At 42.3% G+C, this 21,587-nt stretch overlaps 1 protein-coding gene across 1 annotated transcript in view; it reads right to left on the reverse strand.

The window, feature by feature from the left end:
* Positions 1 to 21,587, reverse strand: part of pkd1a (polycystic kidney disease 1a) — a 204,385-nt gene that overhangs the window by 109,616 nt on the left and 73,182 nt on the right. The window contains exons 4-8 of the mRNA XM_061881321.1: positions 11,242 to 11,313; positions 8,283 to 8,446; positions 5,697 to 5,947; positions 5,334 to 5,594; positions 5,069 to 5,237 (exon numbers count right to left, since the gene is read on the reverse strand). Of these exons, the coding sequence (XP_061737305.1) occupies positions 5,069 to 5,237; positions 5,334 to 5,594; positions 5,697 to 5,947; positions 8,283 to 8,446; positions 11,242 to 11,313 (917 nt within the window). The remainder of the gene's footprint in view (positions 1 to 5,068; positions 5,238 to 5,333; positions 5,595 to 5,696; positions 5,948 to 8,282; positions 8,447 to 11,241; positions 11,314 to 21,587) is intronic.

The following is a 21,587-nucleotide window of genomic DNA, read 5'->3' on the forward strand; positions in this document are numbered from 1 at the left end:
AGCTAAAATATTTATAGTTATGTATGAGAAATTATTTCTGTTGATTGGTTATTAGGTAATTCAATGAATTTCAATTACTTAAATTGTATATCCTGTAATTCTAATTCATCATTTGGAGTGGAACCAATTCAAATCAAATCCCAATTCTTCGATTACTTGAATTTAAATCCCAAAATTTTGCATCTGCTTGGTACCAGACTGTAATTGATAGCTGTGGTCTCACACAAATAATAAATGAACCCACGCATCGCAACGGTAATACGATAGACCTAGTGCTTGTCAGGGGTATCACCGTTTCCAAAGTTACGATACTCCCGTATACTAAAGTATTGTCCGATCATTACCTTATAAAATTCGAGGTTCAGACGCATGTTCGTCAAACTAATAATAATAATAACTGCTATAGCAGCCGCAACATTAATACAGCCACAACGACAACTCTTGCTGACCTACTGCCCTCGGTAATGGCACTAACAACTTTAACGACGCCCTGCGCGAAACCATTGATAACATAGCACCGCTAAAGTTAAAAAAGGCTCCAAAAAAGCGCACCCCGTGGTTTACAGAAGAAACTAGAGCTCAGAAATTATTATGTAGAAAGCTGGAACGCAAATGGCGCACAACTAAACTTGAGGTGCACCATCAAGCATGGAGTGATGGTTTAATAACTTATAAACGCATGCTTACCTTAGCTAAAGCTAAATATTACTCAAATCTCATCCACCATAATAAAAACGATCCTAAATTTTTGTTTAGTACGGTAGCATCGCTAACCCAACAAGGGACTCCTTCCAGTAGCTCCACCCACTCAGCTGATGACTTTATGCAATTCTTTAGTAAGAAAATTGAAGTCATTAGAAAGGACATTAAAGACAATGCGTCCCAGCTACAACTGGGTTCTATTAACACTGACACGATGGTATATACGGCGGATACTGCCCTCCAAGATAGTTTCTCTCGTTTTGAGGAAATAACATTAGAGGAATTGTTACAACGTGGAAATGGAATAAAACAGACAACATGCTTACTTTCACTGTTATGCTGATGACACCCAACTCTATATGCCCCTGACGTCCCACTGGGTCATTATTGTCACCGATGTCCCACTGGGTGTGAGTTTTCCTTGCCCTTATGTGGGCCTACCGAGGATGTCGTGGTGGTTTGTGCAGCCCTTTGAGACACTAGTGATTTAGGGCTATATAAGTAAACATTGATTGATTGATTGATTGACCTTACCGCATCAATACAGGGAATACTAGAATGGAGAAAGAAACCTAACTTTCATCTCAGATTGCATTTGTACACAAGATAGATTAGGAAAATAAAAGAGAGCAGTTGCCATGGGAGCTGAACAAAAGAGAAGAGGTGTTTGAACAAGGAAGTTATTAATTACAGTAAATGCATGGTTTCTACATAATAATATATTAAAGTGTGTTATTTTCATTCAAAACTAACCACAGACCAGCTGAGAGAAAAAATCTAGACATATTGATAAACTATTGTGTCTAAAAATGTAAAGTCAGGCAAGTAAATCCAAACCATGCTCCTTGCTTATACCTCTATCTCAAGAATGGTCACTGTGTGGAGCCCCAAGCATATTATTTTTACTTTGAATGTCAAGAAAATGGATTTGCGAGTCTCCATAGTTACTGTACAGTAACATGACTCCAGCATTTACATACCTTGATCCAACAATAACCAAAATAATGAACATGCTGATGTGTTCATTCTGTATTGAAGCCTTTTGTCTGGCACAGTGATTCTCAAAGGTGGTACATGGGGGTAATCGAGTGGTACCCCAAAGAGTCACTAGATTCAAGTACAGTGTTGTTTCACAGTGATACTGTTCAAACTGTGTAATGTCCAATGTCCAATAATATTAAATAAACATATTAAAATACAACCTCTGCCTTGTTTTGAATGAATACTTAGCCCTACTATGCTGTTGTATTTTCATGTTGGTTCTTATACTAGCTAAGTTTTTTCTGAGGTACTTCTTGGTGAAAAAAGTTTGAATATCACTAGTCTAGCAGACTTGTGCAATTGTCCAAATTGAATTCGGAATGTCTCCCAAATTGTTATTGTATTCCATTCATTTGAAATGAAGTTGCAAAGAGGATTCAATTCAAATTGAAGGACGTAGAATTTTAATCAAATTGATCATATTGGGGTATTCAAGACCATAATCAAAAACTCCATCCATCCATCCATTTTCTACCGCTTATTCCCTTTCGGGGTTGCGGGGGGCGCTGGCGCCTATCTCAGCTACAATCGGGCGGAAGGCGGGGTACACCCTGGACAAGTCGCCACCTCATCGCAGGGCCAACACAGATAGACAGACAACATTCACACTCACATTCACACACTAGGGACCATTTAGTGTTGCCAATCAACCTATCCCCAGGTGCATGTCTTTGGAAGTGGGAGGAAGCCGGAGTACCCGGAGGGAACCCACGCATTCACGGGGAGAACATGCAAACTCCACACAGAAAGATCCCGAGCCTGGATTTGAACCCAGGACTGCAGGACCTTCGTATTGTGAGGCAGACGCACTAACCCCTCTGCCACCGTGAAGCCCTAATCAAAAACTCCTACATCCCAAATAGTTTCCAACTGTTCAAAAGTAAAACTTCTCAACTCATTTAGGACGAGGCATGGGCCAGTTTTTCCTCAAATTGATCGATCTGTGCTTGGCAAGCTGGCCTTCCAAAAGATACGTATTGATCGAAGGCAGTTTAAAAAGTAATTTGATTCATTTTACCAGAAAAAGGAGAACATTGGATTTAAAAACAACAGACTTCATATGACATTTAGAACTTTTAATAAGAAATATTCAAAATGTTAAGTCTCTTTTCATCTCTGTGATGTCATCAAAACAAAAATGGTGGACCGTAGTGTAATATCTGTGACATGTGTGTCTGTGTGCCTTTAGGACAGGGGTCGGTAAGCCGCGGCTCCGCAGCCGCATGCAGCTCTTTGACCACTCTGATGTGGCTCAGCCGTATACTTGCCGACCGCCCGGACTTCTCCGGTAGGTTTCCAGATTTCAATGTCCCTACCAGAAATTTCCCGGGTAAACATTTTTCGATTTTCATTGAGACATTAACTTTGAGGGCGTGCCGAGACATCAATGCTTCTAACACCCTTTCTATATGTCATTGCGCCAGGATTTTCACCATGTTAGTTGCGGTCACATTTTGGATGCGACCTCTATCTGAACGCATACGCAACTGCAAGGCATACTTGGTCAACAGCCATACAGGTTACACTGAGGGTTGTGATATAAACAACTTTAGCACACTTATTAATATGCGCCACACTGCGAACCCACGCCAAACAAGAATGACAAGCACATTTCGGGAGAACATCCGCACTATAACACAACATAAACACGACAGAACAAATACCCAGAATCCCATGTATCCCTAACTCTTCCGTGCTACATTATAATCGAATTGAACTGTTGTTGGAACAAATCGTTACACCCCTATATACCGCGGTATAAAAAGTGACGGTTTAAAAACCACTAAAAAGTTTCTTCATACAGTGCATATGGTATTAGTGAAAATGATAGTGCTTCCGGTCGTGAGTGGCTGTAGCGGCTGTATCAGGACCTCTCTCACAGCATACTATGCTGAATGAATATTGGAGGTGCCCCTAGTCTAAAAGGACAAAATAGGCTGTCGGAAAATACTTCAGCTGCCCTTAAAATATAAATGACCACAGTGGAAGAAGATCGACCAACATGCTAATCATGCTGGCGGGCATACAGCAAGAAAAGAGAAGGCACCAATTTAAACACAAACATCTACCAGAGCAACACCCATTGATATATACTAAATTTAAGGTAAAGTTAACGCGGGTTTGACTATCTGTACTTTGTATTTAGCATTAGTGACACAAATACTAACTTTTTACTGAAGAAGCTATAGCATGCTGAGATGGCTAACGCCTGCTGGCTAACATAAAGAAAATATTAGAAGGACAGGCACAATGGTATTATTATTATTATTATCATTACTCAAATAAAGTTACAATTGAGGCAGAAAATCAATCTAAATTCATTATCAATTATTTCGAAAAAAATTGTGTTCTTGTTTGGCAGAAATACCGGACAATTCTACAAACTTTATGGCTGGCTCACATCGTGGTCACTCCGTGATCACGCACGACCGCCAGAAACTTCTGGATGTGGACATATCGGGCCGTTTTGGACGGATAGACGCGTGCTTGTTCGACGTGCTAACTAGCATGGGAATAATTCGGCGGCTACTTACTTAACTAACAATTACACTGAACAAAAACTTAAACGCAACACTTTTGTTTTTGCTCCCATTTTTTTTTTGCTTTCCTCCTCTCCAAGGTTCTCATAGTCATCATTGTCACCGACGTCCCACTGGGTGTGAGTTTTCCTTGCCCTTATGTGGGCCTACTGAGGATGTCGTAGTGGTTTGTGCAGCCCTTTGAGACACTAGTGATTTAGGGCTATATAAGTAAACATTGATTGATTGATTAATGATTTTTCATGAGTTGAACTCAAAGATCTAAAACTTTTACTATACACCCCCTAGGCCTATTCCTCTCAAATATTGTTCACAAATTTGTCTAAGTTTGTTCATTTCCAAGAATTATTTTCTTTAATCAAGCATCAAAGATGGAGGGACTCTGTGTTTAATTTTAGTGTTTGTAAAGTATTTTAGTACTTAGGCTAAAATCTTTGTCAAATTATTCCTGTTACGTGGATAAAAGGAATTTCTCTGAATTGAAATGAATGTAATTCCACTTCTAGTAATTTCAATTTCAATTCTAATTCAACACCCTGTGTGGTGCAGCCAATTCAACTTAAATCAACTAAAATTCAACTCAATGAACTGCACTGAACTGTTAAGCAGCTAGAGTCTAATTAGTGCCATAAAAAAAAAAATAGATCCTCAATTAACAGCAGTATAATTCTAGTTGCTTTTCTTCTTTCTCCCTCTGAGTTGATTTTGAGACAAAATACTAAAAAAAAAATAAAAAATGCAGGATTGGTTTAAAGAGAAGTCTGGTTCAGAGCTTTTTAGTTTACCTTTGACGATCTGTACATCATCTTTTACTATCGTCCAGTCTACATCCAGACCAAGAGACCCCCAGCTGACGAGTGTGACTTCCAGACTGCTATTGGCCACCGTAAGAGATGGGCAGTGCAGTTCCAGTTTGGGAGGACATGCCACAGTCACTACTCCACGTGCAGACACCTGGGCACATGGAGAAGTAGCATTAAATACATGGAATATGCACCTTTTATTCTACAATCAATACATCAAATTAAAAACATCTATCTCTAATCTCACCTCCTTGTGTCCGGCCCAGGCTATCAAACTGAGGGCATACTGTCCTGGAAGTCCATATTTGTGTGCGGCCTTGGAGACATCCGTTGTTGAGGTGTTGACGCGAGGTGAAAGGTCGCCAAATTCCCAGGAGAGCATGATAGGGGTGACGGAGGATGACACTGAGAAACTGATGCTGTCGTGAACACTTTGCAAAGGGAGGGGCTTAAGTAAGACGTTGAAGTCAACGGCAAACACATCATGAGCCAGAGTCCAACCACATTCCTGTGACCAGCATTGGGAAGAAATTGGACAGAAACAGAGAGAGTATTTGTGAATCAAACACACTGTTATGAGACCTGTGGATTTGATTGTGTGCGTACATACCTTCATGACACTTGGGTTGGTACATGCGGCAGAACACTGAGATTCACTGATGAAGTTCGGCTCAGAGTTTGTACTGCAGAGGCACTCGTGCCTCGCCCCCAGACCGCCATAACGGTGAGAGGCAGTGAAACACACGCTGTTACACTGTTCACGCGTGAAGTTGCCCGGGGTGGAGGATGAGAAAATAACAAGCTCACTCCGGCCTCCTCCTCCACTGCTGCTGTCCTCAAGACAGGCGGCATAATTCAGACCTGGAAAAGGAGCACAAGCGATTTCAGACTTCTTACGCTCTTCAGTCGTGTCTCTGGGTTTTCACTTGGTCATGTTACTCTAAAACAGAAACACATGTCAGTAAAAAGTCGCAAGTCCACATGAATTTGCATCATTCAGATCTTCTGTAGGCCATGGGAAGGCCAGACTTATTTATTTTTATGTATAGCTGATCATAGTTCAACTATGACTGGGGTGATTCAAATTTCAGCGCAGTCCTCTTACTGAAATTATTCATGATGGAATTTGTTTATTTCTTGTGGAATCACTGTAATGCACTTAGTGTAAACGTGCGAGGAGCACAAAATGGCTAAATGCCTCGTGGCTATGTTTTAGGTTTGGGGTAGGGAACCTATGGGGCGGTTTGGCTCGGTTGGTAGAGCGGCCGTGCCAGCAACTTGAGGGTTGCAGGTTCGATTCCCGCATCCGCCATCCTAATCACTGCCGTTGTGTCCTTGGGCAAGACACTTTACCCACCTGCTCCCAGTGCCACCCACACTGGTTTGAATGTAACTTAGATATTGGGTTTCACTATTGAGTCACTAGAGAAAAAGCGCTATATAAATATAATTCACTTCACTTCACTATGGCTCTCGAGCCAGATGTGGCTCTTTTAATGACTGCATCTGGTTCTCAGATAAATCTTAGTTGACATTACTTAATTATATAAGTAACGAATAATTCCGCTAGCAATCACACTGTTAAAAATAAAGTTCAAAATATAAGTCATTCTCATGCATTTTAATCCATCCATCCGTTTTCTACTGCACCTGTTCAAGAAGTCGCATTAGTGGTAAGAAGTATTTAAATTATTATTGGTTAGCTCCAGAATAACAATGTTATTAAAAAAGAATAAAAGACTTATCATACTCTAAAAATGTTGGTCTTACTTAAAAATGCACGCATTTGGTTGTATTCAGTGTTAAAAAATATTATATGGCTGTAACGGAAATACATTTTAAAATATTTGGCTTTCATGGCTCTCTCAACCAAAAAACTTCCTGGCTATGTTTTAGGGGTACTTTAAAAAAAAAAAAATCACACACCCAAATTGCAATTCTTATCTATCCAAATTTCTGAAATTAAGAATACATTTTTATAAAGCTGTTATTTTGGCCATCTCCAGTTTACTCGCCTTGTGTATATGTAATTTGTCAGCAGTCAAGAGGAGCTTTTGTAGCCTGTAAACTGTTTTGAAAAGGTTCCACTAGAATTATTATATAAAAAAATTTAATATTGCGAGAATTGGTTAGAATGGGTTGTACTTGGATAGCGCTTTTCTACCTTCAAGGTACTCAAAGCGCTTTGACACTACTTCCACATTCACACACACATTCACACACTGATGTGAGAGAGCTGCCATGCAAGGCGCCAACCAGCACCCATCAGGAGCAAGGGTGAAGTGTCTTGCTCAGGACACAACGGACGTGACAAGGTTGGTACTACGTGGGGATTGAACCAGGGACCCTCGGGTTGCGCATGGCCAGTCTCCCACTGTGCCACGCCGTCCCTAATCACAGTTATACGATAATTGTAACTTGAAATGGTAATACAAACAGTCGGGAATTTTACTGCGGTTATAATTTTTCCGTTCAGGGTTTCCCAATTAATGTAATTGATTGTGGCGGCTTGACACGGCAAAATAGTAGTCGCCACACTGTGAAAACAAATTAATGTAATATTATGTGTTATAGTGTCCAGAAGAGGACACACAAAGTCTGAAACTCTTTTTAACTTTTATTGCCAATCTCATGCTGACAACCAGTCCAATTCCAGCATGTAGTCCATTCAGTAACACTTCCTCATTCTTCGTCAACACAGTGTGTTTAAGACAATGAGAACAATTAACATCTTGACACACGAAAATACATGTTACAGTGAAAAATAAAGCCGCTGCTCCTCCACATCGAGAGTAGCCAGATGAGGTGCCTCGGGCACCTGGTCACAATGTCCCCCGAACACCTCCCTAATGAGGTGTTTGGGCGCGTCTGACTGATAAGAGACCAAGGGAAAGACCCAGGACACGGTGAAGCGAGTATGTCTCACAGCTGGCCTTGTAAGACCGTTGTGTCTTGCTCAGGACACAACGGACGTGACGAGGTTGGTACTAGGTGGGATTTGAACCAGGGACCCTCGGGTTGCGCACGGCCACTCTCCCACTGCGCCACGCCGTCCCGAATCAAGAATTGAGACTTGAATGGTCATCCCAAGAATCAGACTCGAATCAAACCCCCTTTATATTTGATATATTTGCTAAGTTGCCACTCATGCTTCTTGTAATGTGTGTATGTGTGTGTGTGTGTTCCTGTTTAGTACCGCAGGTGAGCAAGCTGACGTTGAGCAGAGGTTGGTGGCGTAGCTCAGGAGGGTGGTTACACAGCATAGCATCAGGCCGGCGAACTCGCACTCCTTTCTCTTGGAGCCAGCTGACCAAGCGGAAAAGCTTACAGTCGCACTCAAAAGGGTTACTGCTGAGGTCACTGCAGGGAAAGGGACAATGATACAAAAGTTATGCTCTGTGCCATTTCTTCACATGACCGTAACTTATTCTTGTGGCATCCTCTACGGGTTGCGTTGGAAGCAGTGTTGCCAACTCCCTTAGTAAGGGAAGTAGTTATTGGCTGTCCAAAAAGTAGCCAGAAGTTACTCGATGATTTGCATAATTAATTGCAATGGACGCCCCAGGAGAGAGGAATGTCGTCGCTTTTATTGTGTGCATGCCACTTTTAGATGAAAATAATACTTTATTCTTCCATTTTTGTGTTTCCTCATAGCCTGAAGCAGAGGGCTGAGAGCTTGACAAGCAGATGTCCAAATAAGCACATCTAAACCCGCAAACATAGGCACACAAAACTGCGTGCAAGGTCATGATAAAGTGCTTGAATCCTATGATTTGGTGCTTTGGCATTGTTTAACACGATTATCCTACATTCTAACAAAATGTATACATCAGAAAAGACTAAATTAATCTCAGGTACCCTTTAAAATTTAAATACATTTTATAGCCTATCTTGCCGATTGTATTGTACCGTATGTCCCGGCAAGAAATCTGCGTTCAAAAGACTCCGGCTTATTAGTGATTCCTAGAGCTCAAAAAAAGTCTGCGGGCTATAGAGCGTTTTCCGTTCGGGCTCCAGTACTCTGGAATGCCCTCCCGGTAACAGTTCGAGATGCTACCTCAGTAGAAGCATTTAAGTCTCATCTTAAAACTCATCTGTATACTCTAGCCTTTAAATAGACCTCCTTTTTAGACCAGTTGATCTGCCGCTTCTTTTCTTTCTCCTATGTCCCCCCCTCCCTTGTGGAGGGGGTCCGGTCCGATGACCATGGATGAAGTACTGACTGTCCAGAGTCGAGACCCAGGATGGACCGCTCGCCTGTATCGGTTGGGGACATCTCTACGCTGCTGATCCGCTTGAGATGGTTTCCTGTGGACGGGACTCTCACTGCTGTCTTGGAGCCACTATGGATTGAACTTTCACAGTATCATGTTAGACCCGCTCGACATCCATTGCTTTCGGTCCCCTAGAGGGGGGGGGTTGCCCACGTCTGAGGTCCTCTCCAAGGTTTCTCATAGTCAGCATTGTCACTGGCGTCCCACTGAATGTGAATTCTCCCTGCCCACTGGGTGTGAGTTTTCCTTGCCCTTTTGTGGGTTCTTCCGAGGATGTTGTAGTCGTAATGATTTGTGCAGTCCTTTGAGACATTTGTGATTTGGGGCTATATAAATAAACATTGATTGATTGATTGATTTTGTTCTGCTTTGAGTAACACGTTTGATCAAAATGTAGGAAGGTTGTTACATTCACAAACTAACCGAATCTATTGACTGGCTAATTAACACGATCAACGGGATTGGGACATAGTAGTGATTTATTTTAACGTGACATGACAATAAAGAAACATTTACTCTATGTTTATTTTACATCTCATTCTGTAAACAAACGTGGAATCAGCAGCAGCTCTAAATGTGCACATTTCATTTGCGGTCTGGACACTGAGTGGTGTGAGTCAGGTGTGAGCTAGGACTGCTGTGTAAGGTTACGATCAACCTGTCTGCCGGTGAAGAGGGGCTAACAGTGGCACCAGCTGCTCGGTGAGGACATTTACTGCAGATTGATACATGCTTTCATGTCTCAAAAACATTTGAAAACGTTGCTAGATTTGTTGCCAGTCGCTTTTGAGAAGAAAAGGCGCTAAGGAGTTGGAAAGATGAGCAGAAGAAAGTCGCCAAGTTGGCAACACCGTTTGGAAGACATACTATCATACATCCATCCATCCATCCATCATCTTCCGCTTATCCGAGGTCGGGTCGCGGGGGCAGCAGCCTAAGCAGGGAAGCCCAGACTTCCCTATCTCCAGCCACTTCGTCTAGCTCTTCCCGGGGGATCCCGAGGCGTTCCCAGGCCAGCCGGGAGACATAGTCTTCCCAACGTGTCCTGGGTCTTCCCCGTGGCCTCCTACCGGTTGGACGTGCCCTAAACACCTCCCTAGGGAGGCGTTCGGGTGGCATCCTGACCAGATGCCCGAACCACCTCATCTGGCTCCTCTCCATGTGGAGGAGCAGCGGCTTTACTTTGAGTTCCTCCCGGATGGCAGAGCTTCTCACCCTATCTCTAAGGGAGAGACCCGCCACCCGGCGGAGGAAACTCATTTCGGCCGCTTGTACCCGTGATCTTATCCTTTCGGTCATGACCCAAAGCTCATGACCATAGGTGAGGATGGGAACGTAGATCGACCGGTAAATTGAGAGCTTTGCCTTCCGGCTCAGCTCCTTCTTCACCACAACGGATCGATACAACGTCCGCATTACTGAAGACGCCGCACCGATCCGCCTGTCGATCTCACTGATGTACTATCATACATGTCACATATAAATATATTTTTGGAAACAAAGATAAACAAACATTTACAAAATCTTTCAGGGTAGATAACTCATTTTAAACGTATAAATCTGTGTCTTATAGTGCGGTTCGGCCAATGTATGTTAACATTTTCTTTTCAAAAATGTAGCAGATGCGGCTTATATACCGGTGCGCTCTACGGTCCGGAAAATAGTTAAAGCAGATATAAGAAATCCGTGAATATCTAGAGTCGAAAATGCTGAACCTCGATCCACTGAACACAAAATACTAAATACATCTACAGTAATAGGCTCTGTAGGATTGTTTCATCATGTTTTCTGTTTTTGTTAGATGCTCATCCACATATGACAGTAAAAAGATTGTCTGAAACTAAAATATAGGAGGTAAAAGATTGAATTGGAATAACTTACATTTGCGTTAAATTGCACAGGTCATCGCATATTCGTTCTTCTATCTTGGTAATGAAGTTGTTGCTCAAATCACTGTTGGGAAAAAGCAGAAAAACATTGTTGATAACAAGAGTATAGCATATTCCCCAGTTTGTGACTCATCATCATCATCATCATCATCATCATCTTCCGCTTATCCGAGGTCGGGTCGCGGGGGCAACAGCCTAAGCAGGGAAACCCAGACTTCCCTCTCCCCAGCCACTTCGTCTAGCTCTTCCCGGGGGATCCCGAGGCGTTCCCAGGCCAGAAGGGAGACATAGAGAGTAAATTGAGAGCTTTGCCTTCCGGCTCAGCTCCTTCTTCACCACAACGGATCGGTACAACGTCCGCATTACTGAAGACGCCGCACCGATCCGCCTGTCGATCTCACGATCCACTCTTCCCTCACTCGTGAACAAGACTCCTAGGTACTTGAACTCCTCCACTTGGGGCAGGGTCTCCTCCCCAACCCGGAGATGGCACTCCACCCTTTTCCGGGCGAGAACCATGGACTCGGACTTGGAGGTGCTGATTCTCATTCCGGTCGCTTCACACTCGGCTGCGAACCGATCCAGCGAGTTTGTGAGTTTGTGACTCATCAAATCATTTTAATGATGTATTTAATAAGTGGTTAAATAAAATTCAGTTGAGATAGGCTTCTGCGCCCCTTTGAGAGGGTCAAGCAGTAGAAAATGGATGGATGGCTGGACAAAATATTGTGTAAGTCTTAGTCCGCCCGTAACTTCATTTCTCTAATGACCTTTTCAAAGCAGTCATTTGACAAGTTAAACATAAGAAATGGCGGGAAAAATAAAGGTGTTGGCAATGCGTTCTGTTCCATCTGTTCAAGAATGGGATGGCTACTCTAAATCAGGGGTGCCCAAAATGGGGCCAAATATGGCTCGCCGAGTTGTTTTGTTTGGCCCGCCCATGGGTAGTTTCCCAAATATAATACACATTCATAGGGATGTTCCGATTAGGGATTCAACAAGGGCTTACCCATACTGCAGATACTTTTTCTAAAATCTTAACAGACTCACACCTACAAACGCAATTGGCAAAATGAATACTTTTCTTCTCAAAAACAAATTTGTGTTAAATATATACTAATTCCTTATTTGAAAAACACAAAAAAATTTGACTCAAAATAAATGATTCTGTCAAAGAAACATATATTCACATAGTACATATAGTCAACCAAAGTACACACGCTTCCAAAATACTGGCTATTGAGAACAGTACAAAAACTGCATCGACTTTTATGTTACAGTTTTACAGGTATTTGCATGCAAAACGTGCGATCCACCATTTTTACATTATATTTCTTGGTTGGGAACTGTATGTCCACATGTAATGCTCACAGTCAAAAGCATTCCAGTTAAAAGCTCATTTTTTTCCCCCTTTACTGGGGAGGTACAGTTAACCTGACTCTCGCCAGATCCTTGTAGTTCGCTGAGCTCCACACAAGGATCTGGGATTTCTCAATAGGAGACGCATTTCAGGTGGGGCCTTGTAAAATAAAATCATAGTATGTGATTGGATAAACCACTTGTCCGTTATCTTGAATGACGTGCTACTTCAACCACTCACATCGAAATCAACCCGTGACGCCGATGAAAGTGACGCTGGGAAATCCAAAACAGAACAGCTGACATATTGGATAACGACAGAGCGAAAAGTCAGATAACTTTTACTGAAACAACGCAGCAATGTCAGTAAACGATCGGTGTCGCAAAACAGTTGCAATAGCAGAATCAATGTCAGCACACGACTCCTCGCTGCATTGTTGTTTGAATCAAACAGTCGCTTCGGCGCTACGTCACATCTATGAAATCCCGCTGGTCGATCCTGATTGGTTCATTATTTTTTGCTATCTTGAAGGAGTTTGCATTGCCTTCGAGCAAAGATCCTTGTGTGGAGGTCACCAAACTACAAGGATCTGGCGAGAGTCAGCTTAAGGTACAGTAGGAACAGAAAAAGTTGTACAATATCGTTTACAGTGAACAAAATATCTATGAAACACACAACAATATTTTGAACAAAAAACTACCGCAAAAAACCCAGATATGTATTTTTGCATGGCCTGAATAAAAACAATCCATATTTACCTGTTGGTTTGTTGAAAGATGCCATAATAGCATTAAAAGATTACAGTTGGTACAAAATGCGGCTGCTAGACTTTTGACAAGAACAAGAAAGTTTGATCACATTACGCCTGTACTGTATATACCTTTATATACATATATACATACATATATACCTATACTGTATATACCTTTATATACATATATACATACATATATACCTATACTGTATATACCTTTATATACATATATACATACATATATACCTGTACTGGCTCACCTGCACTGGCTTCCTGTGCACTTAAGATGTGACTTTAAGGTTTTACTAATTACGTATAAAATACTACACGGTCTAGCTCCATCCTATCTTGCCGATTGTATTGTACCGTATATCCCAGCAAGAAATCTGCGTTCAAAAGACTCCGGCTTATTAGTGATTCCCAAAGCCCAAAAAAAGTCTGCGGGCTATAGAGCATTTTCCGTTCGGGCTCCAGTACTCTGGAATACCCTCCCGGTAACAGTTCGCGATGCCACCTCAGTAGAAGCATTTAAATCTCACCTTAAAACTCATTTGTATACTCTAGCCTTTAAATAGACTCCCTTTTTAGACCAGTTGATCTGCCGTTTCTTTTCTTTTTCTTCTATGTCCCACTCTCCCGTGTGGAGGGGGTCCGGTCCGATCCGGTACTGCTCGCCTGTGTATCGGCTGGGACATCTCTGCGCTGCTGGTCCGCCTCCGCTTGGGATGGTTTCCTGCTGGCTCCGCTGTGAACGGGACTCTCGCTGCTGTGTCTTGGATCCTCTTTGGACTGGACTCTCGCGACTGTGTTGTATCCATTGTGGATTGAACTTTCACAGTATCGTGTTAGACCCGCTCGACATCCATTGCTTTCCTCCTCTCTAAGGTTCTCATAGTCATCATTGTCACCGACGTCCCACTGGGTGTGAGTTTTCCTTGCCCTTATGTGGGCCTACCGAGGATGTCGTGGTGGTCTGTGCAGCCCTTTGAGACACTAGTGATTTAGGGCTATATAAGTAAACATTGATTGATTGATTGATTGATAATGGAGGCAACCATTGACTGCCTCAAATTGGGCTGCACCCTTTCACTGGCCTCTCTTATTGTAGTGAGATCGTGCGGTTGATTACATGGTTAATGATAACGGTATGAATTTCATCATTGAATACTGTTCTTGCAGCCCTTGGAATGCCACCACCACACATTCTTACACTATCTACCTTTCCCTGTCCTTGGGCCTGCTCTTCTCCTTGGGCCCCTTGCTCTCACTCTTTCTCATCCAGACATTACTGTTTGTCTCTTTCGGTTTCTGATTCAAAAAACATCACTCCTCAAAGTCCTCCTGACCACTCCCACTCAGTCCAAGCCAGACTGGAATTAGCTATGGTTGGCCCAATTTAACCAATTTAAATTATCTGTGTGTCAATTATATATTTTTTTATTATCAGCTGAGATATATATATATATATATATTTTTTTTTTTTAACATATTTGCAGAATATGTTTTAATACTGTATCTAATGTTTAGAAGATTGCTTTTGCTATTGTAGGATGTTGTGTGTTCACATTTGTAAATAATACAAAAACAATCCATACTTTCGTTGTAACATATCGCTCGTTTGTTAAGAAAATGTAAGCACTGTGGAAATATGTTCACTGACTGCATATTGTGTGAAAACAACATGAATTATGTGGATTGTGTGGCCGCAAAAGATCAATGCTGTGCTAATTTTGTTTAGCATTTTGAAGGTCTGATGGCTGGTCCGAAAAGGCTTGTTAGCGACTGAAAAAAACTCAAACTTTACATTTTTCAGTTGTGTTTATAGTGAGTGCTTATTACAATTCAACAATATCAGCGCACTATTTTAACTAGTTCCTTAATCTCTTTCATTAGATACAATTGTTTGAAGAAGTCTGAGGACATATTACAACAAGTTCGTACACTTAAAAATGGCGAGAATGACACGAAAAGTCGCTTGGTCCCCTACCCCGTTTCTTCACAAGGATTATGAGTCAGTCTTTATCTAAGTGAAAATATATGAATATCCTAGCAGTCAACATCCTTATGACAGCAGACATTGTACAGTAAGTGATGTTTTATTGTGTCTTTAGACACTCATATTCTTAAAATGATCAAAATACGTAAATATTAAATGTTATTATAAATGTGCCCATTAATCCATTAAATATATACTGACATCATGTATATCAAACCTCAATGGAGGTGTTTGGCGGAGTAGAGCGGCTCACATTGGCGCCATTGTAAGAGGACTTTTGATTGTAATTTCAAATTCAGAATCCAACAAAAAAAAAAAAAACATCTATCGTCATGTCTCTCATAACGATAGATGAGAAAAAAAAGTCTGCGGGCTATAGAGCGTTTTCCGTTCGGGCTCCAGTACTCTGGAATGCCCTCCCGGTAACAGTTCGAGATGCTACCTCAGTAGAAGCATTTAAGTCTCACCTTAAAACTCATCTGTATACTCTAGCCTTTAAATAGACCTCCTTTTTAGACCAGTTGATCTGCCGCTTCTTTTCTTTCTCCTATGTGCCCCCCTCCCTTGTGGAGGGGGTCCGGTCTGATGACCATGGATGAAGTACTGGCTGTCCAGAGTCGAGACCCAGGATGGACCGCTCGTCGGGACCCAGGATGGACCGCTCGCCTGTATCGGTTGGGGACATCTCTACGCTGCTGATCCGCTTGAGATGGTTTCCTGTGGACGGGACTCTCGCTGCTGTCTTGGAGCCACTATGGATTGAACTTTCACAGTATCATGTTAGACCCGCTCGACATCCATTGCTTTCGGTCCCCTAGAGGGGGGGGGGGTTTGCCCACATCTGAGGTCCTCTCCAAGGTTTCTCATAGTCAGCATTGTCACTGGCGTCCCACTGAATGTGAATTCTCCCTGCCCACTGGGTGTGAGTTTTCCTTGCCCTTTTGTGGGTTCTTCCGAGGATGTTGTAGTCGTAATGATTTGTGCAGTCCTTTGAGACATTTGTGATTTGGGGCTATATAAATAAACATTGATTGATTGATTGATAATGATTGTGAACAATAGGCAAAAACATTAATAAAAAAAAAAAACAATAGGCACAACTCCAAAACAAGTTCCCTTTTAAAATACTAAGAAATGTGCTGTAGTGGAGTTGATTCTAATAACTTAGGGGAGCGGCCTCCCACTGTGTATGGCTGTACGTTCAAAATCGCTGTGTTTTGCCCATGGCACATTTTAACTTTGGCCGTTGGAGACAAAAGGTTGGGCACTCTTGTTCTATTTTTTTTTCTGTTGATATTCTAATATGAACTAGAATCCTATCCCAGCTGACTTTATGGAGAGGCTAGTACACCCCTGGGCACATTGAAATGATTTGCACAGGACGGGAATGTATCTGTGGCATTTGCTTACATGTGGGTTAATTAATGTCATTGTCGATTTTGCATAATAGGCCTTGATGCAAAACTCAGTGTATGTGTGTTGACAGTTAAATTTTAATTGTGGATGGCCGCCACAATTGAATGTATAATATTTGTTAAACACTGCATATAGACAAACAAGCATTCATAGACACCTATGGACAATTTGAGTCTCCAGTTAGTCTAAAAAGGATATTTTCAGGATGTGGGAGAAGCAAGAGGATCAGAAAAAACCCACACAGGCATGAGAAGAACATGTAAACTTGACACAGAGATGTTCCAATGGGTATTTCAACGTGGATCTCCAAACTACGAGGCTGACATGCAAACCACTAAGACACTGGGCAGCCTTTGATTCACACATATACTATATTGCCAAAAGTATTTGGCCAACCATCCAAATGATCAGAATCAGGTGCCATAATCACTTGGCCCGGCCACAGGTGTAAATAAATCAAGCACTTAGGCACGGAGACAAACATTTGTGAAAGAATGGGCCGCTCTCAGGAGCTCAGTGATTTCCAGCGTGGAACGGTCATAGGATGCCACCTGTGCAACAAATCATGTTGGGAAATGTTTTCCCTCCTAAATATTCCAAAGTCAACTGTCGGCTTTAATATAAGAAAAGTGAAGAGTTTGGGAACAACAACAACTCAGCCACGAAGTGGTAGGCCACGTAAACTGACAGAGAGAGGGGTCAGCGGATGCTGAAGCGCACAGTGAAAATAGGTCGCCGACTCTCTGCTACAGAGCTCCAAACTTCATGTGACCTTCAAATTAGCCCACGTGCAATACGCAGAGAGCATCATGGAATGGGTTTCTATGGCAGCCCAGCTGCATCCAAGCCATACATCACAGAGTCCAATACAAAGCGTCGGATGCAGAGGTGTAGAGCACATCGCCACTGGACTCTCGAGCAGTGGAGATGCATTCTCTGGAATGATGAATCACGCTTTTCCATCTGGCAATCTGATTGACGAGTCTGGGTTTGGAGGTTGCCAAGACAATGCTACATTTCAGACTGCATTGTGCCGAGTGTGACATTTGGTGGAGGAGGAATTATGGTGAGGGGTTGCTTTTCAGAGGTTGGGCTTGGCCCCTTAGTTCCAGTAAAAGGAACTTTAAATGCGCCAGGATACCAAAACATTTTGGACAATTCCATGCTCCCAACCTTGTGGGAAGAGTTTGGAGCGAGCCCCTTCCTCTTCCAACATGAGTGTGCACCAGTGCACAAAGCAAGGTCCATAAAGACATGGATGACAGAGTGTGTGGATGAACTTGACTGGCCTGCACAGAGTCGTGACCTGAACCCGATAGAACACCTTTGGGATGAATTAGAACGGAGACTGAGAGCCAGACCTTCTCGACCAACATCAGTGTGTGACCTCACCATGGCGCTTTTAGAAGAATGATCGGAAATTCCTATGAACACACTCCGCAACCTTGTGGACCGCCTTCCCAGAAGCGTTGAAGCTGTAATAGCTGCAAAAGGTGGACTGACATCATATTGAACCCGATGGGTTAGGAATGGGATGCCACTTTAAGTTTATATGGGAGTCAAGGCAGGTGGCCAAATACTTTCAGCAATATAGTCTATATCAAAATTCATTCCAACATACAGACTAACAGAATTCTTGTATTCAGACATTTTTTCATGGTTTCCTCTTGTTCAGACTGCACTGCCTCATCGTTTTAACCTTTATTCATTGCCCAGGAGAGTCTTATTGCGACTAAGAATCTCTTTTTCAAGAGAGTCCTGCACATTTACACACCAGGGTAGGTGCCACTTCTTTCCATTTTTCCACCAGCAACCCAGTAACTACATAATGGGGCCGTTGTTGTGGTGGTTTTGGAAGGGGCTAATGGAAACCACAAGACTCCTCCCTCATCACACACAACCATTAACTTAAACGGGTGGAAGAAATAAGGTAATGGCTGGAAGAAGCAAGGAATTGACGGATGGAAGTTGGGGGTAGGGGGCTGACATGTGTGCAGCAAAGCCTGGAACCGTAAGCTGTAATTGTGCTTAATCATGGTTTGATTGGTGTGTGTGGGTATGTGTGTGTGTGTGTGTGCGTGTGTACTTACATTGTAAGTGTGGTTAATTTTTGTGTTGGTAAATGCTTTCTGTTCTAAGTTTATCCTGAGGAGTTCTGTTTGTACAGCCAGACTAATCCAAGCAGAGTGGAACCTCAATTTACAAACCCCTCATCATACAAACGTTTCCATTTAGGATAGGACAGGCGAGACTTTAGTCATCCCATAATGGGGAAATGACGTGGTTGCAGTGCAGATACAAAAGGCATAACAAAAGTAAACAACTCATGAAAACAAGAAAGAAAAAAAAATTAAAGAACACAAACGATAACAAATACATTTAGAGCGCAGAGCTAATGCAACCATCTGCCACTTCAGCAACGCTTTTTCTACATACAGATACAAAGTAAATCAATGGAAAACCCAAAAAAGTTAGCAATAAATAAAACATCTTGCGCTCATATGATTGCATCGATCATAGACAAACAACAAAACAAAAACACAAATGTAAAACCCGCATACAACACAGTGGCCTCTGTGGTGTTTCACGCCACCGTCTGCTGGGGTAGGTATAGAGCAACACACCCAACAAAGTAACCGAGAGAACCGACTACGTCTCAGGCTGCCCACTAGCTCTTGACCATTATCCGGTCTGCGTGAATGAGCGAGAGTCTGTCGATAGAAATTGAATCATGCTCATTCAGTCAAAGAGCTCCTTGATCAGTTTCCCAGGAAGTGGGTCAAGTAAACATGTTGTTTGTTTTATTCCATTTACACGTTGTAACAATTCCTCTAATGTTATTTCCTCAAAACGAGAGAAACTATTTTGGAGGGCAGTATCCGCCGTATATACCATCGTGTCAGTGTTAATAGAACCCCGTTGTAGCTGGGACGCATTGTCTTTAATGTCCTTTCTAATTACTTCGATTTTCTTACTAAAGAATTGCATAAAGTCATCAGCTGAGTGGGTGGAGCTACTGGAAGGAGTCCCTTGTTGGGTTAGCGATGCTACCGTACTAAACAAAAATGTAGGATCGTTTTTATTACGGTGGATGAGATTTGAGTAATATATAGCATTAGCTAAGGTAAGCATGCGTTTATAAGTTATTAAACCATCACTCCATGCTTGATGGTGCACCTCAAGTTTAGTCGTGCGCCATTTGCGTTCCAGCTTTCTACATAATAATTTCTGAGCTCTAGTTTCTTCTGTAAACCACGGGGTGCGCTTTTTTGGAGCCTTTTTTAACTTTAGCGGTGCTATGTTATCAATGGTTTCGCGCAGGGCGTCGTTAAAGTTGTTAGTGAGGTTATCAATAGAGCCCACATACTTTGGGAATGGTGCCATTACCGAGGGCAGTAGGTCAGCAAGAGTTGTCGTTGTGGCCGTATTAATGTTGCGGCTGCTATAGTAGTTATTATTATTAGTTTGACGAACATGCGTCTGAACCTCGAATTTTATAAGGTAATGATCGGACAATACTTTAGTATACGGGAGTATCGTAACTTTGGAAACGGTGATACCCCCGTATCTTGCTCCGCATCTTCTTCGGTCTCACTACACGGACTACGGAGAGAGAGCCAGTAGCTAGTCTCTCGTGCAAACATGGCCATTGCACCCCAGAGGCTTATCCAAAAGTTAAACACTCGAAAGCACTGCAGAAGTCACGAATGTGCCACCACTTGTAGTGTAGTACCGAAGGGGTCCGAACCAAAAGGCAAAAAACACATGAAAAAAAGGGACACATCAAGAACACAGAGGAGGAAACACAGGAGTACAGAGCTCCTTCAACCAGCAGCCATTACAGCGGCGTCATCTTGAAAAAAAAAACAGAAAAACAAAATGTCTTGTGTGCCTGCAGCACAGTCATCGTGTGCTTGCAGTGCAGCCAGAGCAGTGATGATTTCTACTTTGTGGGGTTTTTTAAAAGCGATTTTTAGCCGTTTTACAGAATTTTTCGAGTCCTAAGGAAGCAACGGACAAGTGATATGCGTTTTGAAACAATCAGGAAGTATCCACAACGTTGTCAACATTGCCTATCCTTGCCCCACTACTCCCTCTCCTTTCCACTGAACACCAAGACGATTAAGCACCACAGTAAAGTGAAGTGAAGAGAATTATTTTTATATAGCGCTATTTTTCTAGTGATTCCAAGTGCTTTACATAGTAAAACCTATTATCTACATCGTTAAGCTACATTTAAACAAGTGTGGGTGTCACTGGGAGCAGGTGGGTAAAGTGTCCGAGCACCCATGGACAATACCGAGCACCCACGTGGGATTGATGGCAGCATTCAATCTTCAAAATAACTTTTGAAAATACAATCTTGTTGTAGTTAATTTTGGCGAGTTTGGTCCGTTTTACAAAATAATAAAGCCACAAATCATATGGGATATTAAATTCGCTGAACGTCTTTTTTTTTTTTTTTTAATACACACACACACTGAGCACCCACTGGCAGAAATGTAGATCGGCGCCTACGGTCTTGCCAAGGACATAACAACTGTGCCTGGGTGGAAGTGGGAATCGAACCTGGAACCTGTGAATGTGGATTTTATGTTCAATTCCTAATTATTGTAGTGACCTGGCTGTTAAAGTTAAGGCGATTTGTGAAGATTTGTGATCTCAAACTGTGAGTGCACTACAGGGCTAGTGACAGTGTGTGTGTGTGTGTTAAAGTTAAAGTATCAATGATTGTCACACACACTAAGTGTGGTGAAATTTGTCCTGCGCATTCGACCCATCCCCTTGTTCACCCCATGGGAGGTGAAGGGA

Source organism: Nerophis ophidion, linkage group LG20 (genome assembly GCF_033978795.1).
Source record: "Nerophis ophidion isolate RoL-2023_Sa linkage group LG20, RoL_Noph_v1.0, whole genome shotgun sequence".
Lineage (NCBI taxonomy): Eukaryota > Metazoa > Chordata > Actinopteri > Syngnathiformes > Syngnathidae > Nerophis > Nerophis ophidion.